Source organism: Scyliorhinus canicula, chromosome 12, assembly GCF_902713615.1.
Source record: "Scyliorhinus canicula chromosome 12, sScyCan1.1, whole genome shotgun sequence".
NCBI classification, from domain to species: Eukaryota; Metazoa; Chordata; class Chondrichthyes; order Carcharhiniformes; family Scyliorhinidae; genus Scyliorhinus; species Scyliorhinus canicula.
In genome coordinates, this window is record NC_052157.1 from 98,002,384 (window position 1) to 98,015,351 (window position 12,968).

Sequence of the window (12,968 nt, forward strand, 5' to 3'; positions counted from 1 at the left end):
TGGAGAGGATGGAGCCCAATATGGCCGCCCCCGTGGATCGCACGTGGTGGGCGGCGAGGAAGATGGCGTCCAAGATGGCGGACCCCATGAGTCGCACATGACGGATGGGGGCGGAGTCGGCATACACGCTGCAGCATTATGGGGCATGCGGGCCTGTGAGTTTGGGAGGCGAGTGCTCTGGACTGCAGGGGAGTTTGGAGTTTTCAACTTTGCTAGGCATACCCGGGCATAGTGTCCTTTGCGACCGCAGCTGCTGCAGGTCGCGTTGCGGCCGGGCAATGCTGTCATGGGTGTTGGGGCTGCCCAAAAAAATGGCACGCTGGTGCTGCATAGTGAGGCGCAGGCCTGGTGCAGTCGCTGGTCGGGGGCCCATGATGGGGTTGCTTGGTCCGCGGGGAACGAGGTCAGACTGCGAATGAGACCTCCATGGTTGTAACTAACTCTACAGTTTCCTCCAAGTTCTGGGCCCCTTTCTCAAGCACATAGTTGGACCTGAGCCCTGCCATGTATACATCACGGACAGTGAGTTCCATATGCTGGGTGGCTGTTACAGCCTGGAAATTGCAGTCTCGAGCAAGGGCTTTTAAATCGCGCAGAAAGTCTTCCAGCGACTCCGCGGGGCACTGGCGGCGGGTCGTGAAAATGTGCCGCGCGTAGACTTCGTTGATGGGCCGCACGTACATTTGGTCGAGCATGGCCAGGGCCTCCGTATATGATGTGGTACAATTAAGTTGCGTAGAGATTCGATGGCTCACCCTTGCGTGCAGTAGGCTGAGTTTCTGCTCCTCTGTAGTTTCGGAAGTGCTTGATTTAGCCAGGTAGGCCTTGAAACATCTGAGCCAGTGTAGAAAGATTTTCTTCGCCTCTGCAGCCTGTGGGTCGAGTTCTAGTCGGTCAGGTTTGAGGGCTGATTCCATAGTAGTTTTCTTCAAGTTTTCTAAGACTATTAAATTGATGTGACCATCAATTCACTGGACACATGATTGGAAGTAAACTGTGGTTTTAATAGTCTTACAACTAAGCCAGCCTGCGACCAGAGGAACTGAGAGCCTGACAGGCTGCAGTACTTTATACTTCCGGTTAGTGGGAGGAGCCATGGGCGGAGCCATGGGTGGAGCCAATGGTGGAGCCCAGTAAAAACTCCTCATCTCCCCTATGGGCAGAGCCGCGCAACGGCTCACATACAGAGCCCTCAAGGACACAATACATGCAAGGCAATACAGTGTGAATTACGAGGCATATAATTCACCACACTCTGTAAAAAGAAATGCTTTAATTCGCAACAAGTCACCTCCGAGCATTAGGAAACCGATATCCATTTCACAGCTTGTTCCATTACTATGTTACCTTGACACTAAGGTCAATGAGCTCACAAGAACAGGCAAACAATCACAGGTTTCCAGAAATGCAAATGCTTGAATGCGATTGGTTGCATGGTTGTTTTTCAACCAATGATTGGGTATATTTGACCAGCCACTCTGATTCTGTTGTATAAATGTCTGCCGCCTGGCGCTGGAAAGTTGCGCTGAGAAAGATTTCCAGCCCAGCCTTCCCTACCAGAGATAATGCACGCTCACATCTTTCTGTTGCTGGCCCTCTGTGGAGGCTCTTTAGGTGAGTGTTACCCTTGGCGATCACTTGTGTTTTGCTATTTAATGGGTCTCGCAGATAAGGTGAACTTTAGTCTCTGCTATTAATCAATGTTTCACCATGTAAGTGAGGCAGGCAGAGGACATCCACTTGTTCCCTAATGATTATTTCTTGAATGAATCAGCCTCACAGAATTATTTTGTTTCTAATTGCTAACTTTATTTTTGTTAGAAAGAAAGTGCTTGAATTTATCTTGCCTCCTTTCATTTAGAGGGGGCCCAGTTTGCGAAACCTGTGAATTTGTTTTTGTGCTTCGGGTTTCTGCTCAAACCCGTTGCTGGATCTCCAAATCAAATTATTTCAAACAGATTTTTTTTAAAGCGAAATGGTCTGCTTTAAAAAAAAAGACCCAGTAACGTATTTCAGAGTTGAGTTCGATTAATATTAAGAAGGATATTTTATTTTGAAAGAGAGCTCCTTTGGCAGTGCAGCATCCCACAGTGGAGCTTGGGAGTGTGGAGATCTTCATCAAATGAAGCGGATTTACAGGGATGAGAATGGGGAGTGGAGGAATTTGGAAAGAAAGGTGAGAATTATTGAGGTATTGCTGGATGGGGAACCAGTGTACGTCAGTGAGCAGCAGGTGTATCGGTGAGCAGCACTTGACAAGTTCGGATGTGAGTAGCAGAGTGTTGGGTGAACAGACGTCTGTGGAAGATTAGAGGCTGGTCGTGTTTGGACTGATGAGGGTTTCAGCAGCAGATGAGCTGAGGCAGGCTGGCTATTGGGCAATGAAGTAGCAATAGGCTCTCTGAGGGGTGGAGTGGAGACTTATCTTGGGGTCAAACACCACAGTGAGTTTGTGGGTGGTTAGGCTCAGCTTCAGAGGGATGGAAAAAAATATCAGGCCACTGATGTCCTGGTTTTTTGACATAGAATTCAATGGGTGGTGCGGTAGCATAGTGGTTAGCACTGTTGCTTCACAGCTCCAGGGTTCCAGGTTTGATTCTCCGCTGGGTCACTGTCTGTGTGGGGTCTGCACGTTCTCCCCATGTCTGCGTGGGTTTCCTCTGGGTGCTCCGGTTTCCTCCCACAGTCCAAAGATGTGCAGGTTAGGTGGATTAGCCATGATAAATTGCTCACAGTGTCCAGAAAGGTGAGGTGGGGTTACTGGGTTATGGGGATAGGGGAGGTGTGGGCTTAAGTAGGGTGTGCTTTCCAAGGACTGGTGCAGACTCGATGGGCCAAATTACCTTCTCCTGCACTGTAAATTCTATGAAACCTCTGAAACCATGCGTAGCACGGTGACACAGTGGTTAGCATGGCTGCCTCACAGCACCAGGGACACGGGTTGGGGATAGGGGGCTCTTTTCAGAGGTTTGATGCAGACTCAATGGGCTGAATGGCCTCCTTGTGCACTGCAAGCATTCTATTATTCTAACCTGTGGGCAGGATCAGAATTAGTGGTCATAAATTCAGTGGGGAATTCAGCAAAAACATCAGCCAGAGAACATAGAACATAGAACATAGAACAGTACAGCACAGAACAGGCCCTTCGGCCCTCAATGTTGTGCCGAGCCATGATCACCCTACTCAAACCCACGTATCCACCCTATACCCGTAACCCAACAACCCCCCCCTTAACCTTACTTTTATTAGGACACTACGGGCAATTTAGCATGGCCAATCCACCTAACCCGCACATCTTTGGACTGTGGGAGGAAACCGGAGCACCCGGAGGAAACCCACGCACACAGGGGGAGGACGTGCAGACTCCACACAGACAGTGACCCAGCCGGGAATCGAACCTGGGACCCTGGAGCTGTGAAGCATTTATGCTAACCACCATGCTACCCTGCTGCCCCAGAGAGTAGTGAGAATGTGGAACTCCTGGTCACACAAAGTGGCTGAGGTAAATGGTACAGATATATTTGAGGAGAAACTGGAAAAACACATGAGGGAGAGAGAATTAGAAGAATATGGTGATTGGGTGAGATGAAGGGAGTGGGAGGAGGTGGGTGGTGAGTACAAACACCAGGGAATAGATAGGCTGAATGGCCTTTTTCAGTGCTGTAAATGCTTCACAATTTTAATTTGGGCATGCTTGATCTACTTTTCTCTTCCAGCTCTGGTCTGCCATCAGGTAAAGGGAAACCTGAAGCAAATTGATGCTGGTAATGGACAGGTCATTGGAGTTGATGAAAATGGGATCATTTTCACTCGATTTGAAGGCCAATGGCTTAACATTCCTGGGAAGCTTGCACATGTGACGGTGGGCCCAGCTGGGATTTGGGGAGTGGATGATGATCATGCCATTTACAGAATGCAAGGCGGATCCTGGGCATTATTGGATGGTAAGGAAATCTAACAGCTGAAGACAAGACATCTGACATAAAACACAACCGAGGCGTTGCTGCTTCTTTTGCAGTATTTTCCATTCAAAGCTGTTGTCAATGAAGGCATTGCTTGCTTTGAGTTGTGTGTTGCCTGGTGTAAGCCGCAGAAGATTTCTTGGCCTGGCACTAATATGGGTAACTGGGGTGTTCATTTCAGTGAGAGGCTCTGGTTCCCTCCCAGGAATCTTTTTGACAAAGTTCCCTTCTTTACCTATCGCTGTAAATTATTCCAACTGCCGCAATCCTTCCTATCTCTACAACTTTCCCCATATTTGTACCATCCAGCACCTAGAACCATCCCTAAATTTGGAACCTCCTACAGCTCCATCAAAATTCTCTAGACAGGATTCTCCGTTGGCTGACACCGAAATCGCGAAACGCGATTGGGCAGAGAATAGGTTCAGCCAGTTGATAAAAATGCTTATTCTGTGTTTATAAAAATGTTAACTAAATGCGTAGAATAAAGCTGTTTTTTTAAATTAAAAGTGCTTAAGGCCTCTGTTGAATAACACCTGAAAGGCAGGCCCTTGTGCTCATCATAACCAAAATCAATAAACAATGTAGGTCAGGTGAACTCCATGTTGTACTTTGGAGTTTTCTAAACCCTGGCCCATAACAGTTTTAAGCTGCTTATGGAAAAGGACAAGTGGTCCTCGGGTGAAGGTATTAAGCTGGGAGAGGCCTAATTTCAACAGCATTAGGCAGGATCTGGAGAGTGTTGACTGGGCGAGGCTGTTTAGAGGGACAATCAACATCCGGCAAGTGGGAGGCTTTCGAATGTTAGTTGATTGGAATTCTGGACCAGCATGTACCTGTGAGGATGAAAGATAAGCGCGGCAAGTATAGAGAACCGTGGATAACGAGGGATATTATGAACCTTGTCAAATAGAAAAATAAAGCATTTGTAAGGTCTAAAAGGTCTAAAAGACAGATGAAGTCCTTGAAGAATAAAGCAAGTCGGAAGGAACTTAAGGAAGGAGTTTGGAAGGCTAAAAAGGGTTAAAATGTGTTGGCAAGCAGGATTAACGAAAATCCTGAGGTGTTTATACATGTGTAAAGAGCAAAAGGGTAGCCAGAGGAAGGGTTGGACCATTCAAGGATGTTGGAGGGAATCAATGTTTGGAACCAGAGGGAATGGGAGAGATACTAAATGAATACTTTGTCTCAGTATTCACCAAAGAGAAGGACTTGGTGGATGAGGAGTATAGGGTAGAGTGTATCGATACTCTTGATCATGTTGATATTTATTAAATAGGCGGTGTTGGGCATCTTCAGTAGATAAGTCCCCAGGGCCTGATAGGATCTATTCCAGAATATAGCGGCAGGCAAGTGAGGAAATTCATAGAATTTACAGTGCAGAAGGTGGCCATTCGGCCCATCGAGTCTGCACCGGCTCCTGGAAAGAGCACCCTACCCAAGGTCAACACCTCCACCCTATCCCCATAACCCAGTAACCCCACCCAACACTGAGGGTAATTTTGGACACTAAGGGCAATTTATCATGGCCAATCCACCTAACCTGCACATCTTTGGACTGTGGGAGGAAACCGGAGCACTTGGAGGAAACTCACGCACACACGGAGGATGTGCAGACTCCGCACAGACAGTGACCCAAGCCGGAATCGAACCTGGGACCCTGGAGCTGTGAAGCAATTGTGCTATCCACAATGCCCCCGGTCTTTGCTGGGGCCTTGACAGTAACTTGTGTATCCTCATTGGCTACAGGTGAAGTTCCAGAGGACTGGAGAGTGGCCAATGTTGTTCCATTGTTTAAGAAGGGCAGCAGGGATAACCCAGGAAATTATAGGCTGGTGAACCTTATGTCAGTGGTAGGGAAATTATTGGAAAAGATTCTTAGATACAACTTACTCAAATTTGGAAACCAATGGACTTATTAGTGATGGACAGCATGGTTTTGTGAAGGGGAGGTCGTGCATCACAAATTTGATCGAGTTTTTTGAGGAAGTGACAAAGATGATAGATGAGGGAAAGGATGTTGGACTTCAGTAAAGCCTTTCACAAGGCACCTCATGGTAGACTGGTACAAAAGGTGAAGTCACATGGGATCAGAGGAGAGCTGGCAAGTTGGATACAGAACTGGCTTGCGCACAGAAGACAGAGGGTAGCAGTAGAAGGGTGCTTTTCTGAATGTAAGGCTGTGACTAGCGGTGTTCCACAGGGATCAATTCTGGGGCTTTGGTTGTTCATGGTGTATATCAATGATTTTGAAGAAATTGTAGCTGGTTTGATGAGCGAGATCGCAGATGACACAAAAATTGGTGGAGTTGCGGATAGTGAAGAGGATACAGCAGGATATAAACCGGTTGGAGTTTTGGGCGGAGAAATGGCAGATGGAGTTTAATCCAGACAAGTGTTAGGTAATGCACTTTGGAAGGTCCAATGCATGTAGGAATTATTCAATAAATGGCAGAACACTTGCGAGTACTGACAGGCAGAGTGATCTGGGCGTGCATGTCACCAAGCACAAAGTGACAATGCATGTGAATAAAGTGGTCAAGAAGGCATATGGCATGTTGGCCTTAATTGGTCAGGGCAGTGAATATAAAAATTGGCAAGTCATGTTGCAGCTTTGCAGGAACTTATTTAGGCCTCATTTGGAATATTGTGTACAATCCTGGCTGCCGCACTACCAGAAGGATGTGGATGTTTTGGAGAGGATACAGAAGCGGTTTACTAAGATGTTGCCTGGTGTGGAGGGCATTAGCTATGAGGAGAGGTGAGATAAACTCGGTCTGTTCTAACTGGAACGATGGAAGTTGAGAGGCGACGTGATAGAGGTCTACAAGATTATGAGTGGCATGGACAGAGTGGATAGTCAGATGCTCTTTCCTGGGGTAGGAGAGTCAAATACAAGGGGACATAGATTTAAAGTGCGTGGGGAAAAGTTTAGAATTGATCTGTGAGGGAAGTTTTTTTACACAGAGGGTGGTTAATATATGGAATGCTCTGCCTGGGGAGGTGGTGGGAGCAGGTGCGATAACGGCATTTAAGGGGCATCTAGAGAGGCAGGTATCATGGTCAGCGTAGGCTTGGAGGGCCGAAGGGCCTGTTCCTGTGCTGGATTGTTCTTTGTAAAAACCATTTGCATGTCATTGGTGGGCCAGACCCAGTGTTTTCCGGGGCCTCTGCAATGATCCGCCTCTGATAGGCCGAGTTCCTGATGGTTCCTGAGTTCCTGAAGTTCACTTGTGCTTTTGAAAATTGTGAAACCGCTGTCGTGGCTGTTGAGGGAGAGAGAGGGGAACGGAAACCGTCCAACATCGGTATAGTTTGCTGACAGTTGTGCCGCTGGTCAGGGGAGCTTCTGCCAGGGCCGGGGTGGGGGAATAGTGAGGTGTGGCCAGGTGGGTTGTGGTGGACAGGAACGGAGCCGCAGTTGACAAGGCAGCCATGCAGCTGTGCACACCACTGACAGCCCACTGTCAATCTAGGGCCATCGGTCTTGTATCTCTCCCCAGGCCACCCCCGTCGGTGCTCGACGGCCCCAGCCGACCCATCAGCTCCAGCACAACCAGTGCCGACTTGTTGGCTGGGATGAGTGTGAGGGCATTGTAATGTGCATATGCGGTTGCAGCTTATCAGCCTCCCGAGTGTCAATCACAGACCCGACAAATCCCATACCGTTTTCCGTTGGAATCAATTGTGTTCCACATGGCACTGGTGCTAGCCGTTCCATAGTTACTAAATTGGTCCAGATTCAGCACAGTTTTGCTGTCGTGGAAGTTCAAGAATTCTGCCCCGGTGTCAACACATAGTCTGAGAAATGGAAAATACTGCCCCTATCTCTGTTATATCTCCAGCACCAACAAAACGCCTCATCTTTGTAACCTCCTCCAGTCCCTACAAACCTCCCTAACTCTGCAACCCTTAGAAACACAAAAACCCTTCCTATCCCTGACCTACTCCAGCCCCTACAATAACTGGGATAGATGAAGGACACCAGTAAATGTAATGTACTTAAATTTCCAAAAAGCATTTGATAAGGTACTGCACAAAAGGCTACATAATTTAACAACCCATGGTGTTGGAGGTAGTGTATTTGCATTGATAGAGGATTCGCTAACTAGTAGAAAACAGTAGTTGAGATAGGATGGGGCATTTTCAGGGTGGTACCTGTAACTAGTGGTTTGCTACAGGGATCAATGCTGCGGCCAAAATTATTTACAATATATATTGTTGAGAGGGGTGGCATGGTGGCACAGTGGTTTTCACTGCTGCTTCACAGCACCAGGGACTTAGATTCAATTCTGAACTTGGGTGACTGTGTGGAGTTTGCACTTTCTCACTGTGTCTGCGTGGTTTCCTCTGATAGTCCAAAGATGTGCAGGTTAGGTGGATTGACCATGAAAAAATTGCCTCTCATGTCCAAAAATATGCATGTTAGGTGGGGTTACGGGGATAGGGCTGGGAAGTAGGTTTCGGTCGGGCTGGGTTCAGACACAATGATCTGAATGGTCTCCTTCTGCTCTGCAGGAATTCTATGGTTCTATGAAAGAGGGAATCAAATGTACTGTTGCTGCTGAGAAGGTGGCCAGGGGCAAGCATCAAAATTAGTATTGTATCTACTTCAAAGCAACCTCTCGGGCTTCGCATTCCAGATCGCAACAATTCGTTGTGTAGAAACGATTCCTCATCTCACCTATCATAGATAGATCATAGAACATACAGTGCAGAAGGAGGCCATTTGGCCCTTCGAGTCTGCACCGATCCACTTAAGCCCTCACTGCCACCCTATCCCCGTAACCCAATAACCCCCCCCCCCCCAACCTTTTTGGTCACTAAGGGCAATTTATCATGGCCAATCCACCTAACCTGCATGTCTTTGGACTGTGGGAGGAAACTGGAGCACCCAGAGGAAACCCACGGAGAACGTGCAGACTCCGCACAGACAGTGACCCAACCCGGGAATCGAACCTGGGACCCTGGCGCTGTGAAGCCACAGTGCTATCCACTTGTGCTTCCCAATTGGTGGCACCTGCTGGCTCTTTCTGTCACATACCTTCAATGTTTGGTTACTGACCTTCCTGTCACAGGATACCTTTTCTGCTTATTTACCCATTGAAACCCCTCATGATTTTTAACACCCCAATTAAATGATGCAGCCAACCCTTAACCTTCAAGAAGAACTGCTTCAGTTTTTGATTTAAGGTCCAATTTATTCTCTTTTAAAACAGGCCTGCTCAAACAGATTGATGCTGGTGGCAACGGCTTTGTGAGTGGAGCTAACATGGTTGATGACATCTTCTGTGTCCAACGGGATGCAGCGATATCTGCTGCTGCTTATGACAGCCCAGTGTATAATCACCTGGATGGCAAACTGAAATACTACTCCTGTGGGCCGCAGGGTTGCTGGGGTGTTAATTCAGTCAATGATATTTTCTTCCGAACTGAAGTAACTCCAAATGGATGTTTGGGGAAAAGTTGGGTACAGATTGATGGAAAACTCTCCATGATTGAGGTTGGAACGGATGGCAGCGTCTACGGTGTAAATCATGACGGCAAACTCTTCCGCAGGTAAAATTCCTGGTTGCCAACACAATAATTCAAAGTTACATCATATCTTCAATGTGGCAAAATATTGTGAGGTGCCTCACAATCAGTTAACACAAAATATGTCAACATACCACATAATAAAATATTCAGGTGATCAGAAGCTTGGTCAAAGAGGTTGGTTTTCAGGCACATCTTAGTGGGAGGGAAATGGGGGAGAGTGGGCATGTGGGGTGAAGGGAGTGAGATGGGGAAGAGTTGGGAGGGGAAGGGAAATGGGAAGAGGGAGTGGAGAGAAGGTGATAGAGCGAGAGGGAACTTTAGAGAGTGGAGTTTGGAGGGTATGGTGGGAGGGGAGAGAGATGGGGCATATGGAGAGAATGGGACAGAGTGTGAGCGGGGGAGGGAGCAGGGCGAGGGAGGGAACATGGCAAGAAGGAGACGGTGGTGATGCACTATCAATTACGATGAGACAAGAGTAGAATGTAATCGAGGCTTTATTATTAGACAGAGATGTGTGGCCTCCTACAGCAGCAAACGAAATGGCTGCTGGACAGAGAGCACACATATTTATACTCCGCCTACTCCGCCAGCAGGCAGGGATCTACCCCCGTACCTGTAGTACAGAGGCCTTACCGTAAAACCCATATAGATATATACAGTATAATACATCAGTGGTGACTACCACGTTCACCCCCTGTTAAAAATGAGTCCAGCGGGGGTGGTGGCAAGTGGCTGGAGTTGAATAACACCCTGTTTAAGTTCCTCGGAATAGAGAGATATAAGAGTTTCGCCCAGCAGGTATCCCGACTCACTATCTCCCTGACGCTGGAATTACTGCAAATCTTCAGCGACAGGTAAGGGATACCAATATACATTCCCAGACTCTAGCTGGTGAAGACAAGCTCACCCCCGAAGGGTCGGGTAAAGGCAGACAAAGGGCCTTCTCCCGGGAGTGCGAGATGGCTGGTTGCTCCCATTACACATAAGTAGCCGGTAGTTAGAAATAACTGTTAGTTCCGTCACAGTAAACCTTTGTGATCAAATGATGACTATTATGTCTGTACATAAAGGGTCGGCCGTCTCCGGACATACCGTTAAAAACTAACCGGTCTACAGCTCGTAATTAGTGGGTGGTGACACCACGCTTGGAAACCCGCGGAATGAAAGGTCGTATAGTACTGAACAAGATCCCCTCCCCCCCAGTCCACCACACAGTTCCGGCTGTGGTAACATGCTAAGGTGGTAGTACAACACGTCGACGAGCGACGTAAAGACTCGGAAAAGGCACTCTCCGGTATACAGACAAGCTGCTTTTAAAAATCACACAGATTATTACAAATTTAGGCAGTCCAGTGCCTTGACCTGTCGTCGAGAGCACCGCATTGCTGGTGGCGATTCAGGCCTCAGCTTGGTCTTCGGTGACTCCAGGAGCGTGTCGAAATCCTCTTCATCCCCGGGTGGGAGCAAGGGGAGGACGGATTGTCCTGGAGCGGGGGCTGCAGTGGAGTGCACCGGAGGAAAGGAGACTGGTGCCGGGGCAGAGGGGGGGCATGTGTGGGGAACCAGCTGGTGCCAGGTCCCTGAGGGAGACTGTGTCTTGGCGGCCGTCGGGGTACGCTAAGTAAACGTACTGCGGGTTGGCGTGGAGTAGCTGTATGCTCTCAACCAACGGGTCCGCCTTGTGGAGTCGCACGTGTTTACGGAGGAGAATGGGTCTTGGAGCTGCCAGCCACATTGGGAGCAAAACCCCAGAGGTGGACTTCCTGGGGAAGGCAAAGACACGTTCATGGGGGGTTTCATTAGTCGCGGTGCACAGGAGTGACCGAATGGAGTGAAATGCGTTGGGGAGGACCTCCTGCCAGCGGGAGGCCGGGAGATTCCTGGAACGTAGGGCCAGCTGGATGGCCCTCCAGACCGTTCCATTCTCCCGCTCCACCTGCCCGTTGCCCCTGGGGTTGTAGCTGGTCGTCCTGCTCGAGGCAATGCCCCTGTTGAGCAGGAAGTGACGCAGCTCATCGCTCATAAATGAGGATCCCCGGTTGCTGTGGACGTAGGAGGGGAAACCGAACAGAGCGAAGATGGTGTTGAGGGCTTTGATGACGGTGGCAGACGTCATATCCGGGCATGGGATGGCAAAGTGGAATCGGGAATATTTGTCGGCCACACTGAAGAAGTACATGTTTCGGTCGGTGGAGGGGAGAGAATGGATATAAAGTGTGAGGTGAGGACAGAGAGAGCTTGGGCCACAAGAGGTGCAAAATTTCAGAACAGGGATTCCAGAGTTTAGGATTCAGGCAGTTGGAGCAACGTAGATCAGTTTGGGTGTGGGATTCACAAGCAGCCATAATTGGATGAATGCAGATAATGCTGAAGGGTTTTAGCGACAAGGATAAGAATTTGAAAATTGAGGTGTTGCTGATCAGGAACCAACGTAAGTCAGTAAGCAACAGGGAAGAGATGATGGAACTGGACTTGATACATGTTAGGGCATGGGGGCAACAGAGTTTTGAATGAGGTGGAATTTACAGAGGGTGAAAGATAGTAGTCCATCACTGAGGGTATTAGAACTGAGCGATTCATCTGCGTCTTTTTACTTTGCAGAGATGGGATTTCACCCAGTTCCTTAACTGGGACACAGTGGACCTACTTACGCATGAACGGACAAACATTGAAACACGTGACAACAGATCAGGGACAACTGTGGCTTCTTACCCAAGACAACAGAATCCTTCACTGCAAATAGCTTCAAACAATAGTGCCTGGAACTCGCTGTCGGAGGAGGTGGTGGAAGCAGGGACGATAGTGACATTTAAAGGGCATCTTGACAAACACATGAATAGGATCGGAATAGAGCGATACGGAGTGATAAGGAAGTGTAGAAGATTTTAGTTTAGACGGGTAGCAAGGTCGGCACAAGCTTGGAGGGCCGAAGAGCCTCTTCCTGTGCTGTACTTTTCTTTGTTCTTTGTTCTTTGTTTGTTCTTTGCCAGGAACATCAATAAAAGTTTTCACTCTACCTTTTCTGTCAAGTCATTTTGTCATCCACTTCACTGGCTTTCGATACAGGGCAATGGATGTCAATAAGTAACCCTGTTATTGATTGGATTGCAGCCCACATGGTAGCTCAGAGACCTGGGGTGGAGGGTGTTGCATGAGGCAGTCCCATACAACCATAAACTGCATTGGTTCACAGATACATAGAAGATAGGAGCAGAAGGAGGCCTTTTGGCCCTTCGAGCCTGCTCTGCCATTCATCATGATCATAGCTGATCATCCAACTCAATAGCCTAATCCTGCTTTCTCCCCATGGCCTTTGAGCCCATGCTATATCTAGCCGCCTCTTGAATATATTCAAAATGTTAGCATCAACTACTTCCTGTGGTAATTAATTTCACAGGCTCACCACTCTTTGTGTGAAGAAATGTCTCCCTATTTCTGTCCACCCTGAATACCCTGAATCCTCAGACT

General features: G+C 48.2%; 1 protein-coding gene across 1 annotated transcript; it reads left to right on the top strand.

Moving 5' to 3' along the window:
• The first annotated feature begins 1,478 nt into the window (after window positions 1–1,478).
• LOC119974890 (fish-egg lectin-like) lies at window positions 1,479–12,516 on the top strand. The gene is made up of 4 exons (XM_038814225.1): window positions 1,479–1,614; window positions 3,717–3,944; window positions 9,182–9,521; window positions 12,102–12,516. Exons 1-4 carry the CDS (start codon window positions 1,566–1,568, stop codon window positions 12,241–12,243), a joined length of 759 nt encoding a protein of 252 aa, XP_038670153.1. The 5' UTR covers window positions 1,479–1,565; the 3' UTR covers window positions 12,244–12,516.
• Window positions 12,517–12,968: the final 452 nt, after the last annotated feature.

Excerpts from the sequence above, each read along its gene's own strand:
- LOC119974890 (XM_038814225.1), top strand. The coding sequence starts at position 1,566 with ATGCACGCTCACATCTTTCTGTTGCTGGCCCTCTGTGGAGGCTCTTTA. Across the intron at positions 1,615-3,716 it reads CCTCTGTGGAGGCTCTTTAG|CTCTGGTCTGCCATCAGGTA; the intron begins GTGAGTGTTACC and ends TTTCTCTTCCAG. Across the intron at positions 3,945-9,181 it reads ATCCTGGGCATTATTGGATG|GCCTGCTCAAACAGATTGAT; the intron begins GTAAGGAAATCT and ends CTTTTAAAACAG.